Raw genomic sequence first — 23,596 nt, forward strand, 5'->3', positions numbered from 1 at the left:
TGCAGAATAATTACGCCTTTTTTTTAGTTTCAGCACGAAACACTTTCGAATTGTTGCATTTAAAACATCTATAAAGTTTTTTTTGAGGGGAGCAGATGATACTTTTCAATTTTGCGGAATTTTAAGAGTAATTTTTTCACTTTTCCTTACGAGACAAAGGTTACACATGAATTCGTGGTGGTTTGTCACCTGCGTCACGGGCCCCTCCAGAGCCCGGGCCCCGGTACCAAGGACCCAGTATCCCCCCCTTTGTGGCGGGCCTGCGCGGCGCACAGTGGATCGAGTCAATGCGGGAGAGGTCGGACGAAATTTGAAACCTTTAAAATGTGACTAATTAGACATCATTTGCAGTATTGGTTAAAAATTTCATGTCCGACCTCTCTGATTGACTCGATCCACTGTGCGGCGTTTCGGTGGTGCACACCATGGTCTCTCTCGCCTTAGGGTCATCAATTTGTGATACACACATTCTTCAAAGGTTGCTCGCCGTAAAACACCGATGAAACCAGGGCGGAAGAGACCATGGTATGCACTACCGCGATAAATGACGTCATACATCTTGTTTATCGATAAGCGATATTTCCGTAAAGAGTGGACAAAAAAACTTGGCGTTTAAAAGGATCTATTACTATGGTACAAGCTCCGAGACCTCCTAAAATTGCTTAATGGAAACGCATAGTTCCAGCATTCTACAGGGCCAATTTTCATGATTTTTGCGGCTGTCGACAGGAAATTGTACCTACATGAGCCCGCTCTATTCAGATCTTGAAAATATGTCCCAGGTTTCTTACATTACGAGGTAAAGTTGCGAATTCTTCCATTTAAACAATGTAAATTTTTATTTTTTGTCACAGTTCGTTCGAGCATTCTACTGGGCCGATTTCCATGATTTTTGCGACGATCGATAAGTGACAGCCCCTAGATGAGCCAGCTATAATCAGATTTTGGAAACAGAACCCACATTTTTTTAAATAAGAGCAGACCAAAGTGCTTCGAAAGGGGGACAAAATTTGAAATTTCGGACAATCAAAAATGGCGGGAATTTCAAATTTAGAGGAAAATTGAACGGAGCGGAATAATTTGAATCTTGGTCTGTTAATAGGGTGAGGTAAGTGAATCGGAGATATGCTCCTTTGCTACATACTATCCAAAAGCGACGAAATGCTCCGTTCCGTTTGTTCCGATTCGTTCCAGTCTTTGCGTGAAGTTTGAGATAAATGCCGATTTTAAAATTTGATTCTTATTCGTCCAACTGTTCCCAGCCAGAGGGAGATCGGACCAATGAGAGTCGGGTATTAAAATCTTTACATTTTTTTTGTCGTTCTTTTGTCAAAGCGCCTGGAGAGCGCGAAGCGCCTTCTGCGGGTTTGGCCGCTTAGCGACCAGGGGGCGTAGCCTCCTGGTAATATTATGCTACTTTTTATGTTTAAACCATCGAAACACGATTCCGTGACCAGCGCGACGAACTGACCGATATTTGGACTATCTATCCTAAAAGGAGCTATGTGCAAGTGGAAAGATGATGGGGTGTGCTCGTGGAAGCTGGTAAGAAACAATATGGTCAGTAGATACAGTTCCTTTAGAGAAAATGGAAAAGGTGGATTTTCAACTGAATGAAAAGGAACTGAGCGCTAACTCGTGAGCCGTGGGCATGTCATAAGAGCCTTGTGGACAGGGCTCATGAGTTAAAGACCGCCTCCCCGATCGTCGTTTCTCTCATCGTTGCCGCGGACGTCACTGACGCTTTAAAATCCCCATTCATTTTTATGGCCCGACCACTAACGAGCACACCCCATCTTTCCACTTGCACCAAGTTCCATTTAGCATAAACACGTCCAATTGGGAAATTCAATTTTTCCTACGGAAATTATTCCATTAAAAATTTGAATTAGAAAATATTGCGCACTAGTGGATGATCAGTAATTGTGTTAATCCAGAAAATCAAAATAACGTACCTTATGAGAAGCTCGTAGCTGTCAATCCTGAAACAGAAAATGGAACGAGCATTATTACATTATGCTTTGCAATGAAATGGAGGAGAGAAAGATTGAAGTGAGTTAATAGTGACACAGACACTAAAAAAGCTTGCGCAGTAATCTGTCGCAGGTATTCTTGAAAATTGCGTCAAATCTTGAAAAGCGAGTTCAAAGTTGCCTATTATGAGCTTCCACTGAACTTCGCCGAACAAGCTAAAGTGGCCGGGCCGGTGGCATCCATAACATTCTTGCCGCCGCGATTTCTTTCTCGACTGTGCATCCCTTCTGCCGCGATTGCAGTCGGTGCAGCCGTCATCATTGCACGGCTACACGAACCATGGATTGCGAGAGAGGAATCGCCTCGTGAAAAAGAGATCGTAGAGGTAGGGATATTTTCGGTTGCCATCTTGCCATTCACGGCGATGCGCGTTGAAATGGGAGCACAAAGTACGCGACATTGAACTTGTTTTATGAGGATCAATATTGCTCCAGAAAAATTCTTGTAAACGTAGTGCCTCCTGTATTTTTCAAAAAGAGCAAAAACAGAGCCAGATTTAAGTTTTTGCTGCCTCCTCTCCCTCCAAGGTATATGATGCAATATCTTAAGGTGATTCGACAGACGCCATTTTTGTGTCAGAGCGACGTGTGATTTATCGCATCGATTCGTTCCATAATTTCGGCTACTTGTCATTTCTTTCGAATCTTGAGATCGCACTCCAGTTGTTATGAAACGAAAGAATTCATGTACCAAATTTGACGAAGAAATTCAACGCAATAAAGGCGTGGTTTTTTCAGAGGAAGAATATCGCATTCGATACTGATATCGAAACTACACTCGAATGCTATATTTTCTCTCTAAAAAACCACGCCTTTATTACGTTGAATTTGTTTGTCAAAATTGGTACCTAAGTGAAGTCTTTAGTCTTCTGACAACAGAATTGAGATCTCAAAAATTCGAGAAAAATGACGAGTAACTGAAAAATATAGGACCAATCGATGCGATATATCGCATGTCGTTTTGACACAAAACATGGCGTACATCGAATCACCTTTAAGGAGGACGCGACACGCACGCACGAATTGTACGTTTCTGAAACACGGCAAAAGTGCAATCTGCGTAATCTGATTGTGCATTAGTTAGAAGGATGCGCATTTGTGCAGAAAAATGTTGCAAACAAATATAGGAGAATTATTTTCATTTAAGAAGGGGAAACGATTCTTCGAGGGATGAGGATTCGTGACACGAAAAAGGCGAAAATGAAACGATCAATGGGAAACGCTAAATGAAACATGACAAAAAATCATATGATATGTCGATGCTTTATTAAGAAAACACTCTTTTACGTTGCTTTGTTTCAGAATTGCCGTGTCTATTTTACTTTTTTAAAGAGAAACAAGCCAACTTTATGGCCTAGATGCACACGGCGATTAATCGCCGCGGTTGAAAGACGAAAACCAATGGAGAGCCTTGATTTCGATCCATTGACGTCGATATATCGAAATCAAGGCTCTCCATTGGCTTTCGTCTTTCAATCGCGGCGATAATCGCCGTGTGTATCAAGGCTTTTAGCTGGGGTTAAGTTGTCTGTCTAGGGAACACTAACGCTGTATGACGCCCCTGGCGGTTATAGCGATGTCCGAAAAGGCATGGAGTCTTCAGGATCTACTGCACGAGCGTTGTAACACAGAGTCAAGTTTTCGCTTTTCAAGAAGGCAAGTTTCCGCGACGGCACATTCGTCCCACGACAAAATTGAATATTATACATGGGTGATACAGCCTAAGATTCTCCTTCAATTTCGGCTGACACCGCATACATACTCCGGAGTTCGATTAGTTGCTCGCTTCCAGGGTGGCTAAGTAAACAGGCTGGTCAAAAGCAGTTGCTGTGCTCTTAGTGCATTCCCAAGAAATCCAGTACCTCCTGAAAAAGTATTCAGTATTTTAACTTTCTCGCTACCCTAGGGTAGAGAAAGTATTTTTCAGTTGGTACCTCCATTTGAAGAAATTCTCGCTCGAATTGCGCCAAAATGATACATAAAACTTCGTTAATGCACACTAGAAAAACGTTGCGGGATATGTGAACATACCGTCCGCGTTCCGGGCTCATAGACCGAAAGTTCCGGGTGCTGGAGCCGTAGCTTCAACAACTCAAGGTACTAACCCTGGAACTTTTGGTCTCTGAGCCCGGAACGCGAACGGTATGTCTACATAGCCCGTAAGCACGGCTTCCACGGCCGGAGTTTTTGGTCAGTGATGGCTTGAGGAACTCCGCAGTCTAAAATCTTGCAGGCAGATACTACTCTAAGAATCAACGCGCAGGGTATTGCATACTTTCCAAGCTTCATTAAAAAACACGCGCGTGGCATGAAGGGAAAAGTTCCGGACCTATTCTTGCGGAATTTCCACACTTCTTCAGTACTTCCGGAACGCCCTTAAAAAATCCGGACCAATAGACACACCCGCCTGCTCACCGGGCGATAGCCCTGAAATGGTGCTATGTTTCCTCTGGCCGAATTTGCGGGAATCTTACGACCAACGCGATTAGGAAGAACTCGCTTACTCGAACGAGCCATTGGGAAAAGTTGGACATACCTAGACTGAAATCTCGAATATTTTGATGTTAACTCCGTCCATTAAAAGGACGTTATTCTATCTCCTATTAGATTTGTACTCTATCAGATGTGATTCTTTTTGGGTGATACAGTAGTGAAGAGCATGTTAGACGATCAAAAGTGGCGAAATTTCGATTCAGGCCTCCCCTTCCATAGAGGTGAACGGAGGGTTGTGAGGATTCGCACCTTCACTGCCACATGATCACACCTCACACTGATGCCAGATTTCAGATGCGTACCAGCGTCATTTTGCTTGGAGCGGGGAGGGGGCGAGGGCCCCCTTACTACCGTAAGGTCTCTCTCGGAAATTTTTTGAAGTATTAAATCTATTGGAACGGGTTTCGGGGCTACCGTGACGCAGAATATATGCGGAAAAATTACGTTGATTTTTTTACTTTTAGCATACGGTACTTCCGAACCGTCGCATTCAACACATCTGGAAAATATTTGAAATTTCAACTCTATTCGGACTGGTTTTGAGGTTTCCACGATGAAAACTTTAACAGAATGAACACGGTGTTTTTACAACACAAGTGGAACGCCAATATTTCCCCTCATTTCCGCGTGATACCACATCATGTACCTACTCCGCGGAGTCCGAAAGGAGGAGTTTCCTTCAGAGCGGCGTGATACCACATCACATGCCAAAGCCGCTGTAACAGTAATTCCGTGCTTAATTTCAGAGTGGGTCGCTTGCACGCTTGCACGCAAGAGATACAGCCAACTGAATACTCTTTATAAAGCGTCCAGCCCACTTACAAACTAGAGGCTTCAAAGAGACTCATCGATTGCCCCGACTTAAACCGTTGGCAATGAGAGGGCCAGGAATGGCATGGATGAACCTCTTCGAAGCCTCTAGTTTGTACACTGGAAAAAAACACATTGGATCTAGAGTCCAGAATCTTGAAAATATTGACAAGAAAAAATACTCTTGATTCCATCGGATTTTTGCTTGAATCAGAACGAAACCCGCTTAAATCAAGACGCTTGGTTCTTGATTTAAGCTAGATTCTGATTGAATCAAGAGGACTTTTTCTTGTCGATGTTTTTAAGAGTCTGGACTCTAAATCCAATGTGTTTTTTTTTCCCAGTGTAAGTAGGCTGGACGCTTAAGAGTAAAGCTACTCGAAAATCACGTTGGGCACATCAAAAAAGTCTGAAATCAGCGTGTAGTTTGTAACACGCTCTTTCAAGTTTCCCGCGTCCGCGGGCAGTTTTTCTCAGTCGCCGCCGACCAAGCTTGCACGCACAGGCAGAAGAACCACTCAAAATAAGTAAACGATGAGCTAAGTTTTTATTTATTTTTTTTTTTTTAGGGCTGGGACCTGCGCGGAAGGTCCCTAGGAGATTGGCTGTATGCGATCGACTCTAGTCGAACGGTGTTTAAAACGCCTTCAATTCCTCCGCATGCAACATGCGACACAAACAATGGACTACGCGTTATTTATTACGTGTATACAACGTCGTCGTCCGTCATGTTCGTGCCTCATGTCTTATTATTCTGCCGTGCTAAGGAAAAACGCCGTAGCCTTCATTCGTTGCCAAATTTCCTTTTATAAATCACGGATTTTCGGGAAAATTTGTAAACGTTTTTCCTCTAATTATTCAGATAATTTTGTTCGCAATTTCAACTAAATTTCCTAAAAATTCCAAGGAAAAATGTCCAAAGCTTTCTTCAAAAATACACGTTTAATCGAAGAAAATTTGGCAACTCTCGATTATCCATACGGCGTTTTTTCTCAGCACGGCAGCATAATCGTTCGAAAAAAAACGCACTGGAAAAAAAAAAACACATTGGATCTAGAGTCCAGACTCTTAGAAACATCGACAAGAAAAAATACTCTTGATTCAATCAGATTTAAGCTTAAATCAAGAACCAAGCCTCTTAATTTGAGCGGATTTCCTTTTGATTTAAGCTTAAATCTGATTGAATCAAGAGTCCTTTTTCTTGTCAATGTTTTCAAGAATCTGGACTCTAGACCCAATGAGTTTTTTTCCAGTACGCTCTTTGCAGTGTCTTCGCTAGCTGACTAAGCTTTGACTTGGATCAGTGAAGAGGTATTTTCTTCAAATTAAAAACAGATCTAATAAAATCACGGAATAATTCAACTCTTCCTCCTCGTGTTCTGTCGTGCGAAGAAAAACGCCGCATGAGCATTCAAATGTTGCCAAATTGCCTCTCAGAAAATATTTTCTTTAGCTTTCCTTGAAAAACTTTATCAATATTTATCTTTGAAATATTCGGTCACGTAAGCTCAAATCACGAACAATATCCTCTAAAAATTCGGAAGAAAAACATTTACAAATTTTCCTGCAAATTTGTGATTTGTAAAAGGAGAGTAGGCGACGCCTGAGGACTCACACGGCGTTCAACCTTAGCACGGCAGTATATGTATGTCCCTTCCTCTCAAACTAATCCAGTGCGCTTTTCAGTTGATTTAATCGAATCATCTTATTTTCAGGAGGTCTTGACCTGATGATTCTACCTGGTCTAGCTTCCACGGCAACAGGCAAAAGGTTAGGCAAAGGCAAAGGATACTACGACCGATATATCTTGAAAGCACGGAATGTTCGCCCGCCAGTTCTGGTTGGAATTGCTTTTAGGCGACAAATTGTCCCTAATATTCCTGTCACCGAAAATGATATTGATGCAGATATTGTCATCAGTCCATGATATTTGTTCATCAATTATTCCTCAGTCTACGCATGAAAACATCTTAAAAGAAGTGGCAAAGGAGTCAAATAGGAGCCATGCGTGTTTGTAACTAAAAAGAGGAATGAAATGAAATTATTTCAAGGAGTCAAAATTGCTGTCGTTGTTAATTTTTAGGTTTGCCATTCCAATTTCCACATTCCACATTGTTTGAAGAGTTCGTTATATTTAGAGAATGAATGCGACTATCGTTGTGCCTTTATAATGTTAAAAATATGTGTTCAAAAATATAGAAGATAATTCACACATGAAACTTGATAGTTTTTCATTCACGTTTCATAAGAATATTTAACTAAAATTAATACCAGGGTTTCCATAATGTTTTAATCTTTTAAGATTCCCTGACTTTCTTCTGCATTTCTCAGACTCCAAAATATTGCCCGCCCTGACTTTCCCTGACCTTCGAATTTTTCCAATAGATTTTCTCCTTTCAATTGCGCTGTCTTCGGCTAAACGCTGCTCGAGAAATTCCCCGACTTTTCCTATATGAATACCATTTTCCCGGTGGCAGTAACTTCCATAACTTTCCCTGGCTTTCTCGGACTTCTCCCCTAGTTTTTTAGACCTCTGGAAACCCTGTGATACACCCTCCACTTATAATACTGAGAGGGAATATCCTAATTTTTATGAGTTTCAAAAATATTTTAAATGAATTGTTTTGCTGTTAACAATATTTTTATTAATTTACATAAATAAGTATGGTTTTTGAAAAGCACTACTACGAAATATGATCGTCATTATTCGGGTTTGGCACACTTATTCACTTCTTCTTTTCACTCATTTATACTTCTCACTCTTTCAAAATTCTGTCTTAACTCTTCATTCGATCGTCCTGTGTTTGATCATTAGTTTATCTATCGATATAATCACATGTCGGTGACTTCAGTTAGTTCGGTTCCCGGTTGTCACATTTGACTCCGCCTCACCAATTTGATATATAATTTTTACGGGCAAAAGTGCCTCCTGTTTTAGGTATATTTCAAAAACGACGTGAGTGCCGTGATGAGTTCCCTTCGCAAATTATTGTTTTGAGGGGTAAGCCAGAAATAGTAATCCTTAGTGCGGTGCAAATCATAAATTCTGAGTGGGCGATCGAGAGAAGACATGCGTGGGGGTGTGACGTGAATTGTCTATCTGTTTCTGAGTGAAGTACAGCTTGAGGCTCAGTTGGACAACATTTTGCAATTTGGAACTATACATTCTGGCTCTTCTGGAAAAACACCTATGTGCATAGGGAAACTAATGGCACATAGGTTGTTTTTAACCCGGGCTGGAATTTATAGTTCCAAATTGCAAAAAGTAGTCCAGTTGAAGTGAGAAAATAGTTTTTTTGGTTTTTTTTTCTAAAAATGTGTTGAGATTGCTAACATCGTCTTTAACGCGGTCGATAAAGTTCCGTTTCATTTCTTTAGCGATCATACTTCCTTCACTGCGTTTACAATCAGTTTCGTACTGAAAAATTGCAGCATAAGCGAAGGTGAAAATACTTTTAAGTTCTATGGACCTAACGTAGTTCAAATCTTTCGTTTAAAAAAATTGTCTACAGGTTCTTTGTAGATTTGATTAAATGAGATATTGCAACTGGGTACATGAACAATCAGAAATGGAAAATTGTAACGAGTTTTGAACTGTGAAAAAGCTGGTGACGGATATACTTAAGAATAACATTCTGCGCCTCCGTTTTAAATAATTGAGACCATGAAGGTGCTGACTATTTTGATCATTTCCATACACGCCGTTTTGGAGGGTTCGTTGATTTATTTTATTTCGCATGCTAGTCTAATTTATTTCTATTTCCACTTCGGATCTAAGCATATTCTAGGCAAAAACCTGCATACATTTCCGGAACAAATAAACATTTCAGTAATGAAATCCAAGTTGCTAAAATTCATGAGTTACCGCGAGCCACGAGAGAGAACCAGTCATACTGTGTCATAAACATTGAAAGAAGAGAAATCGGCCGCCTAGTTATTCATCTAGCCATCAGCATGGTGAACTTGTTCGTTCAATTTGAAATTATACGCACGTTATCGGCAGATACAATTTCAAGATGTTGGGATGGCAAAGACGTAAAGTTTGGCCGATCTGTATTATCAGAAAAAAAATCATTGTAATCGTGTAAATCATTTTTATGTTACAATTCAGGTCCAGCATGTTTTCCAAAATATAACAGACTGGAAATTCAAACTTGAGCTGCAGTACTACCACAATTAATGGGAAATGCCCAAATCATCCAACAAAATGTGGTAGTACCACGATTTTAGGGGATAACCCCTAAAACTCTTTTTCCGAGATTTTATGATAAAATCAAACATCAACCGTGAATGAAGAATACTTCAAATTCGCTCTAAACCTTCCTAGGTTCTGTGCATTTTTGGCGTTTTATTCTCCTTCAATTTTAGGTGACGCAAGAATGGATACACGACGAAGAAATTATGGAAGCCAACAGATGTATTCATTCTTTGTTAAAAAGTTGGGGATATCTACGCATATTTCATCGCTTATCGAACTAAAAATACTCTCTCTAGGTATCACACTCAAAGTTCTTTTGCATATGAAGCATGAATTTTAGGCCTGAAATTGTGCCGAATTCTACGAAAGTCTTAATTTTTACTAGCCATTTTGATACAATATTTGCAATTATTGGCAGGTGTAAATGAAAGGGACCGAAATTCGCAACCATTTTCCTCCACAATCAAGTTACTAAAAGAGAGTATTTTCTTCGGAAAATACACTAAAACTTAGTTTAAGTGACGTTTTAGTGAGGTGGAAGGAAGATAGGGTTAAAAATGCAGTGATTATTTTCAAACTTCAGAGTTTGTCCTTCGTCTGCCCATCCCATATCTAGCTGGATCCATCACTCCAGGGTTGCCATAGAATTTAAAAAATGAAATTCCTGACATATCCCTGATTTCTCTGGCACATTTTGGTGAAATTACCTGACAATTGTGGATATGCCAGATGCTTAAAAAGACATGATTCAAAATAGTTTTTGGACAAAATTGGTTGTTCAAAACATCAAACCCACTGCCGAAAGGACATAAAGGTGACTTGATAATTTTTTCATGACATTTTCATCATTTCCCCTTGCATTTCTAGATTTTCCCTTACTTTTTAAAATTATCTGGCATTTCCTGGTTTTCCTGGTTTTCCGGTTTTCCCGGTATTCCCTGACTAGGGCAACCCTGCACTACTCCTCACAAAAATTTGACAAAAATACCTAGGAAACCGGGAGCGACTGTATTCATGTGAGTTTTATTTTCAGCCCAGTCTGGTAGGATATCAACGGAAAGGTTGAGAATTATGGCAGAGCTGGATTGCAAGTTAGAAAAAATGAGTAAAGTTTGGAAAAGTTCTTTGAAAATCAATCTATATGGAAACAGGTTAGTCAAGAATAACACACGCCGTAAGTCCGAATGAAATAGTTGACAAATATTGATCGACCTCTCACAGTAAGAGTTTCATATAAGCGATTTAATTTCCCAAAAAAGGAAAAGAGTCCCGAGCTCATGAGAACTTAGAAGCTTTGGACGTCGGGTGTTCGGTTTACTCCTCCAACAGATGAGACCTCACACGCATAGAACATCACTTATCCTAAGTAGCTACTGCTACTACCACTAATGACAGTACTCACACTAAATCTGCACAGTATCACCATCGGCGGCAGTTTCGGTTTATTAACTGATTGCAATTTCATCGCAAATTAAGTGTGTTTAGCCTAGAAAGTGACCTGTGCGTATGTGTTGAAAAATTTGCATACATCATTTACCTACTCTATAGACTGCGATACAGAAAAGTGAGGGTACCAATAACAAAAAGCAGAGATTCAACGTGAATAATATTAAAAACTCCTGCATTGAGATGTAATTTACGAATATAAAGACGCACAATGGGCATGTTGCAAACTTTTACTAGAGCAAGAATAAGAGTTGTAACTCAAAGAAAGTGTCTCAAAAATTACGATGAGCGTATCGGCAAAGTCTGAAATGCACTTCTTGTTTCACAATTTGCATAAGAAATTTGCGTTTTTCGAAATTCCCGCTTCAAAAACGATACCACGGCACAATGGGAAATTTCGTTATTGAGGAGTCATTCCATCGAACCCTTGCTCACAAAGATACTACGAAATATTCAACATAGTTTTCAATCGCAAATTGAATTTTAACTAGGTAACTATTGAACGTTTCTGACTGAAAAATTCATTGATTTCTCTTCGAACTACACAACAAAATTAGCAAAATTTTGGACACGAATTATACACGATTAGGTATATTCTTGTGAGAAAGTCACATGTTTCAGTTCATTTTGCAACCTTGGAATGGTGTTATGGTCCTTCGTGCGAGAATCGACTATACGGACTACATTTTACAATACAGACTTACTTTTGCTTTATCTATAGAAGCTCCGAGCGGTATGGAAAAACTAATAGTATATGAGGCCTTATATGTAACAATGGCGGATGTGAAAAATCACCTTTTCGAAACACGCTTAAAACTATTTTGTTCACGCAAAAATTTAATATGTTTGGCTCTGGCATAATGTACAGATCTCGAAGATCACGTCTCAAGTATTTTCTCAAAATTTTCTCGATGCCAAAACAGTTTTTTGAATGTGTTTCGAAAAGGTAATTTTTCACATCCGCTATTGTTACATATAAGTCCTCTTACATCGAAGGTGTAAGTCCGCCACCATGTGTTTCGGTTTGCGACGTCGGAGACTTCCTGTTATACTTACAATTTTTAACGGAAAACTACTCAATGGCAATTCTTAAAATTTGCCGTGATTTTTCTTCTTTGGCGAGGAAAATTCAGCAAAAACTTCAAGGAATGATCTCAATTTGTTCTCATTTAAAAAATAATATAGAGGCGGAGTTTTTCAAAAACCGTAAACGAGATACGTGGTTGCGGACCTAAGCCGTCGATATGTTGTCTAAAAATGATAGAGAGATATTAGATCTTAATGGAAAAATGTAATCCAATTGAACCACGGCCTGACCTGATACTATGAAAATACCTTAAAAATTTTCGCTGTTTAAAAAGTATTGCACTCTACATTATATTAATTGGGGGGTTTTCAGTTCTTTGAACTACCACAGTATCCAGCAGCAGACAGAATAGGAATTTATTTAAGCAGACCAGAGCAGCCGGACACGATCGAGATTTTCAAGGAAATGTTGAAGGATGGAAAACACGTATTCATTCCTCGGTAAGCAAGATGTAAATTTTGGATGATTTACCCTTAGCTCACATATGCTCCGGATATCAATCAAGGACAGAATGTTTTTAGAACTATATACGAATTAAGAGTGGCTACTAAATATTACAGAAGTAGTAAATCTAGCGCACTACGCTTGCAGAATTCAGGCTTACAAAGCCACAGCGGTTTACTTTGTATGAAATGATTTTATGGACGTAAGTGTATGTAACGGGTGACGGGCCTATGTAAGTGTATCAACTTATTTCTATATATACGTACAGTATCTCATGCATCTCATAGTGTGTGAGTATGTTGAATTTATTTTTATAGGGTCACTACAGAGAGAGACTCGGAACTTGTGTCAACTAGAGGTTTATCAGATTTGGATCCACCGCTGAACAGATATGGATTCAGGCAACCAAATAGAACTATGGATCAACAGGAGGCCATTGAAACAGGTTGGTATCATAGTTTGAATTCGCTTAATTACCCGCTTTAAACTCTCAGATCTTTGGGATTGCATAATCAAAGCACCATGCCCTACGATTTCCGAAAGGTTTTTCCATTTCATGGAGTGGTTTAGACAATGTAATTTTCGATTTACTCGTGGATAATTGGACGTATTTCTATCTAACGGGCCTATGTGCAGGTGAGAAATATGGGGTGTGCTCTAGAAATCTGCATAAGAAGCAATGTAAAAGTGGGCGCGATTCCTTTTGAAGAATTGGAAAAGCGGGATATTACATTCTATCAAACAGACCTATGTGTCAACGGAATGCGGGATTCATGAGCCGCGGGCACGGCACGAGAGCCGTTGTGGACAGGGCTCATGAGTTACAGCGCCCCGACGACGTTCTTCCCCTCGGCGCTCGTGCTCCATCATCGCCGCTGACGTCACTGGCGCTTTATTATTCTCATTCACTCTTACGGCCAGAGAATTAACGAGCACACCCCACATTTCTCACTTGCACATAGGTCTGTTTGGTAGAAATACGTCCAATTGCAGCTGCGTTTTACTGTTAGTAACAAAATGATGCTCTTGCATGCGTGAGGGATATACGATTTCAGTACTATTTCGTACGTAAAAGCGAGAAACATGATGGTTCACTGATTTTCTATGAAATCAACTCCAAAGCTCAAAAAAACTCTTGAAGTTGAGGCTGTAATGGAGGGAATATCCCACGCTTTCCTGGAAGTTTACCTTTATTTCAAGAAAAAAACTCTCTATGCAAAGAAACGGGGAGAATCCGAAGCTCAAAAAAAAGCTCTTAAAGTTGAGGCTGCAATGGTCCCACGCTTCCCTGGAAGTCCACCTTTATTTCAATAAAAAAACTCTCTATGCAAAGAAACGGGGAAATTCCAAAGCTCAAAAAAAGCTCTTAAAGTTGAGGCTATGCTGTAATGGAGGGGATATCCCACGCTAGCCTGAAAGTCCACCTTGATTTCAAGAAAAAACCTCTCTATGCAAAGAAAGGGGGATCTAATACATTAGCAGTGTTTTCGGTTTTGGAGTCTCCAAACAAAGTGGAGTTAACTTCAAAGAAAACCAGTGGAACCGTCGCGTTTCTTGCAAAATTTTACATGGATCAGTACTTAAACCGTAAACCCCTAGCACATGCAAAAGCTCCATTACAATCCTTCAAAATCCATACTATAATTCCGGAAATAACGTGCCTACGAGACCTATTTTCCTTCTTCTTTTTTGAAACATATTTGTAATTTTCAGGTGGTCTTGGCATCATAGTGATCCCGGGAAAGGCATTCACGAAAAGTGGCCAAAGAATGGGAACCTGGCAGGGATGGTACTATCCTTATGTGAGGACACTTAAGGTGTACAAGAGGAATTTAACAGTCGTCGCTTTCGCTTGGAGACATCAAATTGTTGATTTTATTCCCGATTTCAGTCATCCAGAAATCAAAGTTGACGCGCTTTTGTATTACCATGAGAAAGAATAAATGAGAAAGATATATTAAAAAATTTGCATTGGCTCAAGAATCACCCAGGAAAAATGTTTAAGTTTCCGATACCCTATACATAATTTTCATCTTCACCTCTAGACGAGCGAAACTCGTGTGCAGAGGAAAAGGAGCACCGCCTGAATCAGTGGCGTAGCGTGCTTTGCGATTTATCGATTGATCTGCCATTTAAACCTATGGAAAAGGGTCGATAAATCTCAAGAAGTTGGGTGTTTGCAAGGAACACCATGATAATCGATTCTTTACCGTGGCTTCATGGGATAATATCGATAATTGATTATCCCGCCTCGCTTCTGAGGTGGGCGAGTTTGCAACCTGGCCTCCATTCCGTTCGCTTGATTCTTTTGAGTTTACAACCGTTGAATTGAAGTAATAAAAAACAAAAAAAAGGCATCTTTCCACCACTTATTTTCGTCATTTCGCTGTCTCTCCGACGTAGGAGCGTATCTCAATTTGCACGTGAGCCCTGTTCTACGTATAAGTCCATGCGTTCCGAGGCTCAAGCGGAAATCGTGATACGCCCTTTCGTCAGAGGAGCGACGATTTTTGCTCTCGCCGAACAGTGGATCGAGTCAATTAGAGAGGTCGGACATAAATTTTTTGACTAAAAATGCTAATTTTGAAGTGTACTTCGTGACGTTTTAGGCATTAAGGGGTGCTTCTAGGAGAAAAATTTCACGAGGAAACCAATGGAAACAATTTTAGAACCTCGATGTTTAGTATAAACGGCGTTAAAAGCATTTAAAATTTCCAAATTCTGTCCGACCTCTCCTATTTGACTCGCTCCATTGTGCACTGTTAAAGTTTCTTTCCAATCCAATTGAAAGCACCTTACTTCGGCACTATTAACCATTGCGAGTTTAATCTATTCAGAAAGCTACAAATAAAATAAAATTACATACCGATCAGATCAGCAGTACGCAGCTCAATGCAGACGATTCTGAAAAAGGAAGCAAAAGAAAAGATTATTAGCTAAATCAAGGCACGGAATATGTTTTCAAAAGTACAGTTTTGTGCAGGGACGATAAGAAGTAAAAAGAGCTACAGACTGCTTGCTGGAAATAAACCACAACTCTGAGGAAAATTAGATTCAAAATCACAAGAAACCGATGCTTCTTCGTTGAATTTAGGAGGACACCATTATTGCATTCTGGAATCGATTAATTGCGCTAAGCAAGGGATGCAAAACGTTTTTAGCCTTCCCATTTTTAAAATTTGTCTTCCCTTTATAAAAACTCCTCCTCCCTCAAAATTTCACAAAAATGACTTTCCTATGGCTCTACACGTATGAATTTCAGCGATTATGCGAAAAACACGTGCTTTTTACCGCAGTAGTATTTAAAAAAAATCGAGATTTTACAGGCTTTCCAATGGTGTTTTCAGAGCCATTTCCATTTTCACAAGCAACCGATCGCGATCCACTCGGTCGCGCGGTCGAAAAGTTTTTGCACCCCTGAAAGCCCTAGAAGTATAGCATTTACTATTACACATAGTTCTAATACTAGTAGTTGTAGTGACTTCGTTCAATTAATTCAATGATAAGAGACAAAGAAGAATCAATTTTTCCGGTTTGTTCGGGCTGCAGATATTGCCAAAAAACTGTTTCATCACTTCAACGAGTAAACGCGGACGATTATTGAGGAGAAAACGCGATTTTTTTAGCAGTTATGTTTCAAAAAAGAAAAATTACAACGTAATTTCCACGTAAATATCGCGGCAAACACAAACTATTTTATGGATATTGAAAAGGTGTAAAAATTAAATAATGATCTCGTCAAAATCTCAGAAAAATGCAATTGATAACGATACGAGCGTACTATCAATTCAATACACGTCAGTACTTTGAGAGGCGAAAAGCTAAGATTTTCCTTCATTTCCGCGGGATACCACATCACATGCCTACTTCGGAGATCGAATAGTTGCGCGCTTGATTTCCGCATTTACCGATGCGCCGATGCAAGCATGATGGCTTCATTCATATGATTTGATATGTAGATAAAAAGCTATGATTATCCTTCATTTATGCGTGATACCATACCACATACCTACTCCGGCATTCGAATATTGGTTCGCTTCATTTCCGCTTGTAAAAGCGTGAGAAATCGCGCGATTTTCATCTCGGTATCGCGAGAAATGCGCTGTTTTTCAGAAGTTGCGGTATCAAAGAAAGAAAGAGAAATACGCGATAATCACCACAATATCGCGGCAAAAACGCGAGTAATTCAGCGACATTTTAAATTGATTAAAATCATGCGTCATTCGCCTCGGATGTCGTCGCGGATACTCATATTCCACAACGGTTGATGAATACCACTAATGATGGTAGAAAAATCATATCAATCGCAGAAAATACCTGAATTTAAAATTATGCCGGCAAAATTTTTATGAACGAAGTAAATTCAGATAGGAAAAAAGCTATGATTCTCCTTCAATTTTCCAAGATACCACATACCTACTCCGGAGTTCGAATAGTTGCTCCCCTGAATTGCGCGCGTTATAAAGTGAGAGATTTCGTGAATTTCATCTCGGTATATCGCAAGAAGCACGAGATATTTGTACCGGATTCGTACAAGTCTGGAATATTATGCGCTTTTCATCTCTCGGTATCGGGCAAAATGCGGTTTTTTCTAGTATTTTAATGAGAAAATTAGAAATTACGCGATGATTCCTGCAGTATCGCGGCAAATATGAGATTGTTCCAGCGGTTTTTTAAATGATTAGAATCATGGGTTATTCACCTCGATATCGTGTCGGGGGCACAAATTTACAACGGTTGATGGAGACTATAAATGATCACAAAATATTTATCTCAATCGCTGAAATACGCGAATTTCGTATCAATGCGAGCATAATTTTTATAAACGCCGTGAATTCAAATAGGAGAAAAGCTAAGATTCTCCTTCAATTTCTCATGATACCACATACCTACTCCGGAGTTCGAATAGTTGCATTTTGGAATTCCGCGCGTTACAAAATGAGAAATCGCGCGTTTTACGACTTTATCTCGCGATATTTCCGCGACATGTCCAGCAAATTCTATGAACCCAAAGGGATTACGCGCCTTGCATATTGATATCGCGAAATGGGCCATTTTTCCGGCGACGTTGTAGAAAAAGTGAGAGATAACGCATTAATCAATGCAACATCGCGATTAAGACGCGATTTCCCTGATGACTTAGTAGCATCATCGTTAAGATTTACTCATTATTCACTTTTATAACGCGGCATATAGGCAAAGCTCTCGGCGGTAGATTAAGATCACAATTTCTCCCCGTCTTTACCAATTCCCTGACACTGCCCGATTTTACAGACTTTTGACCACCCGCATTCTGTACAAAATACACTGGGAAAAAAACACATTGGATCTAGAGTCCAGACTCTTGAAAACATTGTCAAGAAAAAATACTCTTGATTCAATCGGATTTTTGCTTGAATCAAAACGAAATCCGCTTAAATTAAGAGGCTTGGTTCTTGATTTAAGCTAGATTCTGATTGAACCGAGAGTACTTTTTCTTGTCGATGTTTTTAAGAGTCTGGACTCTAGATCATTGGATCTAGAGTCCAGACTGAGTGTTTTTTTTTTTCAGTGTAGCTGAAAAAATGGCTATTTCCCGCGATACTGAGATGAAAACCGCGTGTTTCCTTAAAATTACATGAATCAGGTGGAAAAATCGTATACTACTGGCAATGTCAAGATGAAAATCGCATAATCTCTCACTTTTCACGAAACCGCTGCACAAATGATGAGTGTCGGGTTGTGTTATGCTCGCTTCGTTAAATGAGGAAATCAAGCGCGCAACTTTTTAAACTCCGGAGTCGGTGTGTGGTACAGCACGGAATTGAAGGGAAATCTCAGTTTCATGCCTGTCTCAAATTACTGAAGTTTTCACATATTATACTCCTGCTATCCAAATCGCGTATTTTCCGCAGGCCCGCCACATCTCATCTCGGGCCCTGGTACCAGCTTTAAAGTCTGGGCCCCATGACTGCCACCCCCCCCCCCCTTTACCGCAAGAAAAACAATTTGTAATATCATGAAAATTAACATTGTTAGAATTAAAATAAAGTAAATAAATGATCATTACATTTCAGGAGATTAAAAATATCATTCTATACTAAAAAATCTTTTAAAAAAATATATAAATCTTCTTAGAAGTAAAAAGAGTTCTGCACTGCCAGCGTGTTTTTGAAAATGTATTCACCTTTTGCGAAATTTTCGGGGAAAATGTTCCCTTTTTCCTTACAAGACGAGACAAGCACTGGAAAAAAAACACATTGGATCTAGAGTCCAGACTCTTGAAAATATTGACAAGAAAAAATACTCTTGATTCAATCGGATTTTTGCTTGAATCAAAACGAAATCCGCTTAAATTAAGATGATTGGTTCTTGATTTAAGCTAGATTCTGATTGAATCAAGAGTACTTTTTCCTGTCGATTTTTTTAAGGGTTTGGACTCTAGATCCAATGTGTTTTTTTTTCCAGTGAGGGTTACATAAATGAATACCTATCAATTTAATTGGGTTCAGAGGGATATCTTTCTTTAAAGAAAATATATCAAAAGTTACGTTTTTTGTAGAGATATCATTTAAATCATTACTAAATATTAGAGAGGAACATTATACTGCTCATCAAAAGAAAGAAAAAAATTGTTGTATACGTACCAGCAGTAGGTTATCCAATTGCCCGACGCCAGGCTGAAAGCACTCACAACACTGTCACTGAAACTACACTAAAAAAATTGCCCATTATTTAAAAGATTAAAGTAGTACAAAAAAATTGTCCATCATTTAAAAGATTAAAGTAGTACTAAAAAAATTGCCCATTACTTAAAAGATTAAAGTAGTATTAATATAGAATGAGGACACAGGCTCACTGCAGAGTGAACAAATTATAGGATAAACTATTCTGATTTCAATTCTGTCCATGTTAGGTTTTCCAAACGTATCGTGTCTAATAATCGTTAGCTTTATCTCTATAATATAAATGTATGCGAGTAATGCGTACTTGACGTTAAACGCCTCAGGTGCAAAGCGCTTCGGGGGATTGCACCGCGAAGCGGTCCGGGTAACCTGGAATGGTTCAACGCAGAAATTAAAAAAACAAATAAGTTTATACAAAATTTACCGAAGCATATTATACTCAACAGAAATTTTAGATTAAAATAAGAAGATTGAACACTTTACATACTAAAAGCAACTTGTCTAGGAGGTAGATGGCGCTAAGTTCCACATCCGATGATGAACCTGAGTTGTTTAAATGATTTTTTTTTTTTTTTTTATTGCTCTCATCGGAAAAGGGGGTAAAAGTTCTTCCAACTCAACTCATAGCTATTGGACTTCGTTCCACAGTTCTGTAGTTTCTCTCATCACAGAATTCAAAGTAAAAGTTGTTGCAACTCAATCTCGTAAAAATAGCTTTCCGTTCCACACCACTTTCATCTTAGTTCATTACTTTACATACTGATAACAACATGCTTGGATGGTGAATGGTGCATCCTTCCGTATGTGATAATGAATCTGAATCTTTGAAATCAACTTTGATCTCTAGTCTCTCTCATCGGAAAATGAAGTATAAGTTCCTCCCACTCAACTGATAAATATTGAACCTTGTTCCACTTTTCTCTAGTCTCTTTGATCACAAAATTTTACTCGTAAGTAAAAGTTCTGGCAACTCGATCTCATAAAGAATTGCTTTCCACTCCACGCCACCTTCGTCTTAATTCATAACTTTGCATACTGATAAGAATATGCTTCTTGGATGGTGAATGGCGTACACTCCTCCATCGAGTAATAAATCTGAGTCTTTGAAATCAATTTTGCTCTCTTCTCTTTCATCGGAAAATGAAGTAGAAGTTCTTCCAACTCAAATCATAGGTATTGGACTTCGTTCCACTGTTCTCTAATCTCTAGTCTCTAATCTTTAGTCTCTAGTCTCTCTCTCATCACAAAATTATAGGCAGAATTTCTTTCAACTCGATCTCATAAAAATAGTATTTCGTTTCACACTACCTTCGTCGTAGTTCATTACTTTACATACTAATTACAATATGTTTAGAATATGATTGGCGCATATTTTCACGTCTGATGGTGGATCCGAGTCTTTGAGATTCAGGTTTAATCTCTTATCTCTCTCAGCGGAAAATGAGGTAAAAGTTATTTTCCCTCAACTTATGATCATGACTTTTCGTACCATAGTCATTTCGTCGTGGTTCATTTTTAGATGCAGTATATGTAGATGGTTAATGGTATGCACCATTCCACAACTAGATTACAGTAGTATCTTTCTACCTATATTGATATATAGATTCTACCCTAAGAATGAGAGGTAAAAAATGAGAGGTAAAAAATGAGAGGTAAAAAATGAGAGGTAAAGAATGAGAGGTAAAGGATGAGAGGTAAAGGATGAGAGGTAAATGATGAGAGGTAAAGAATGAGAGGTAGAGGATGAGAGGTAAAGGATGAGAGGTAAAGGATGAGAGGTAAAGGATTAGAGGTAAAGGATGAGAGGTAAAGGATGAGAGGTAAAGGATGAGAGGTAAAGAATAAAAGGTAAAGAATAAGAGGAATGAATAAGAGGTAAAGAATAGGAGGTAAAGAAGAAGAGGTAAAGAGGAAGTGGTACGGAATAAGAAGGAAAGAATAGGAGGTAAAGAATAAGAGGTAAAGAATAAGAGGTAAGGAATAAGAGGTAAGGAATAAGAGGTAAGGAATAAGAGGTAAGGAATAAGAGGTAAGGAATAAGAGGTAAGGAATAAGAGGTAAGGAATAAGAGGTAAGGAATAAGAGGTAAGGAATAAGAGGTAAGGAATAAGAGGTAAGGAATAAGAGGTAAGGAATAAGAGGTAAGGAATAAGAGGTAAGGAATAAGAGGTAAGGAATAAGAGGTAAGGAATAAAGAGGATGAAAAATTGATCATTATGAGATCTGTTCGGAAAGTATCCGAACATGTTGTTTATCTCGCCATGAACGGTTGATAAGAGCTTGAGGCTTGGGATCATCTTGGCAAGAGGACTCTCCTGAGAGCAGGAGCGTCCTTGCCAGGATGATCCCGAGCCCCAAGCTCGCATCAACCGTTCATGGCGAGATAAACAACATGTTCGGATACTTCCCGGACAGACCTCTTACACTTACGATTAAATACAATTAGGAAATAAAACCACATGTACCCGCCACCAAAGCACATGCACCCACCACCAACCCACATGCACCCGCCACCAAACTCACATGCACCCACCACCAACCCACATGCACCCGCCACCAAACCACATGCACCCGCCACCAACCCAAGTCAGTCATATAGTCAGTCGGCCACGGGCTGAAACGAGTTCGGGTCCCGACACAAGAATGGTAAAAGGAGTTACCGAGACATTCCTCTGCCTCGTTACTGCCGGCTCAGGGCCGAAAACAGCCCTGAATGGCAGCTACAAGACACAGGAATCGTTCGGGAACGCCGTTTACCATCCCTCTTGTGTCGCGGACGCGAACTCGCTTTTTCCCATGGCGGGCAACCATGCTCGAATAAAAATAGTGACAGTGAGTGAGCCGAATGAACACACACACTCAGGTTGGCTGCATGCTCATGAAGCGTGAGCAAACACCCACGCTTGATGACCACCCAACCGTCCTGAATGAACGCAAATTCGGGACACTCGGTATCACTATTTTTACTTGAGGTAGCATTAGTCAACCCAAAGGTGTTTCAATGGCCACCATCGGTGGGTCATTGCCGGCTGGTCTAGGCGGTCCGCAGACGGCCCCTACTCGTGCGACCACGTGGTCTGCCAACGGTCGGGTTGGGACGACCTGCCGGAAGGTCCGTCGAGCATTCCGTGAGATGGCATTACCACCGGCCTACCTTCACTTCCAGGCTGAGGTTGCTAGCCCCCGAAAGCGAAGTTCGGTCGGTAGAATGCCGTCCCACGGAGTGCTCAAAGGACCGTCCGGCGGGTCGTCCCCCCGAACGTCGGACAGACCACGAGGGCGCACTTTTACCGGATCTGGCGGCGGCTGATCGTTGTTGTACGCTACGGCCGTAAGAGCAAGTCGCTGCAGCAGTGGAACTATCAAGGGGCCCGCTTAAAGAGAACTCACCCCAAGGCCCGGGTCGCGTTCCCTTTGGAGCGCAGCACGTAGCCGCGCTCCGAAACGCGACTTCGCTTTTGGACTACATTTTGCAATTTGGAACTATAAATTCTAGCCCGGTTTAAAAACAACGTATGTGCCATTTGTTTCCCTATGCACATACGTGTTTTTCCAGAAGAGCCAGAATTTATAGCTCCAGATTGCAAAATACAGTCCTTTTCATGCTCACCTCTTCAGGCGTGCTTGGTAGGCATCCACCGTTGAGAATCGACGGGAAAATGAGCTTGTGCAAAAGTTTTCCGGGATTTTTTTTTTTTTTGGTATTTTTTTTTTTTTTTTTTAGTGGACTTAGTCCTGAAAAATTTCTGTGAGCTAAACGCGCTCTCGAACGAGCGCTCACTGAACAAGCTCATGAAAAAACGAAAGATGTTGCAAAAGAGACAAGAGGAGAGAATGGTGAAAAAGATGTGGTTGTGACGATCAAAGTGGGTCCCTATTACTTCAGCCAAGCGTAGTTTTTTCTCTTCGCTTATTTAGTTTGAATTCAGCCAGATTTAATTTTACTTAATTCGTTGCCCCGTCCTTCGATCGTTGATCATTCACGAGTACGGAATGGCAAAGCGTAGTTTTTTCCCTTCGTTTATTTAGTTTGAATTCAGTCAGATTTAATTGTACTAAATTAATTGTTTCGTTCCTCGATTGTTAATCATTCATGAGTACGGAATAGCAAAGCTAATGTTTTAAAGTTGAACCTTTGCAATGGAACTGATCCGCGAGATCATTTGCGATCGTTGGACGAAGAGATAAAAGACAAAAAAAATTGAAAAATATTCGATAATTATTCAGTACGTCCGACGTCACAAAATTTTAGCACTCGCAGATGTTCGTTAGGATCAAAACTTCGCTGGAATCGCAGAATTGACTACTATCTTATATGAAAGATACTTTTAAAAAAAAACTTACACGAACAAGAAAAACGTATTCAGGCTTTGTTTAACGGTTAAAAGTACACCCAGAGGACAGAGCAGAAAATTAAATA

The 23,596-nt window shown here is 39.9% G+C and overlaps 1 protein-coding gene and 1 long non-coding RNA gene across 4 annotated transcripts; one reads left to right on the forward strand and one right to left on the reverse strand.

Annotated features, from left to right (window-relative positions):
• Positions 1-322: 322 nt before the first annotated feature.
• On the reverse strand, positions 323-21,474 carry LOC140225021 (uncharacterized). The gene is made up of 3 exons (XR_011900220.1): positions 19,138-21,474; positions 15,378-15,415; positions 323-1,982 (listed from the first exon to the last, which is right to left on the reverse strand). It is a non-coding gene; the product is annotated as an uncharacterized lncRNA (long non-coding RNA).
• Positions 8,149-14,476, forward strand: LOC109034780 (5-formyltetrahydrofolate cyclo-ligase). 3 transcript variants are annotated; one of them, XR_011900216.1, is made up of 6 exons: positions 8,149-8,337; positions 8,662-9,049; positions 9,705-9,830; positions 10,568-10,685; positions 12,380-12,507; positions 12,799-12,932. XR_011900216.1 is itself a non-coding variant. In XM_072302402.1 (5 exons), exons 3-5 carry the CDS (start codon positions 12,473-12,475, stop codon positions 14,452-14,454), a joined length of 393 nt encoding a protein of 130 aa, XP_072158503.1. In that variant the 5' UTR covers positions 8,732-9,049; positions 10,568-10,685; positions 12,380-12,472; the 3' UTR covers positions 14,455-14,476. The 3 variants fall into 3 exon arrangements, 1 of the variants encoding a protein (XP_072158503.1); XR_011900217.1 differs by lacking the exon at positions 9,705-9,830 and having other exon boundaries at positions 8,163-8,337; XM_072302402.1 differs by lacking the exons at positions 8,149-8,337; positions 9,705-9,830 and adding an exon at positions 14,225-14,476 and having other exon boundaries at positions 8,732-9,049; positions 12,829-12,956.
• Positions 21,475-23,596: the final 2,122 nt, after the last annotated feature.

This window comes from Bemisia tabaci, chromosome 7 (assembly GCF_918797505.1).
Source record: "Bemisia tabaci chromosome 7, PGI_BMITA_v3".
Lineage (NCBI taxonomy): Eukaryota > Metazoa > Arthropoda > Insecta > Hemiptera > Aleyrodidae > Bemisia > Bemisia tabaci.

What these genes read in the sequence shown, in the direction of transcription:
- LOC109034780 (XM_072302402.1), top strand. Translation starts at nt 12,473, where the DNA reads ATGTTGAAGGATGGAAAACACGTATTCATTCCTCG. An exon ending in AAACACGTATTCATTCCTCG is followed by an intron (nt 12,508 to 12,828) that starts GTAAGCAAGATG and finishes TTATTTTTATAG; the next exon opens with GGTCACTACAGAGAGAGACT. An exon ending in ACAGGAGGCCATTGAAACAG is followed by an intron (nt 12,957 to 14,224) that starts GTTGGTATCATA and finishes TGTAATTTTCAG; the next exon opens with GTGGTCTTGGCATCATAGTG.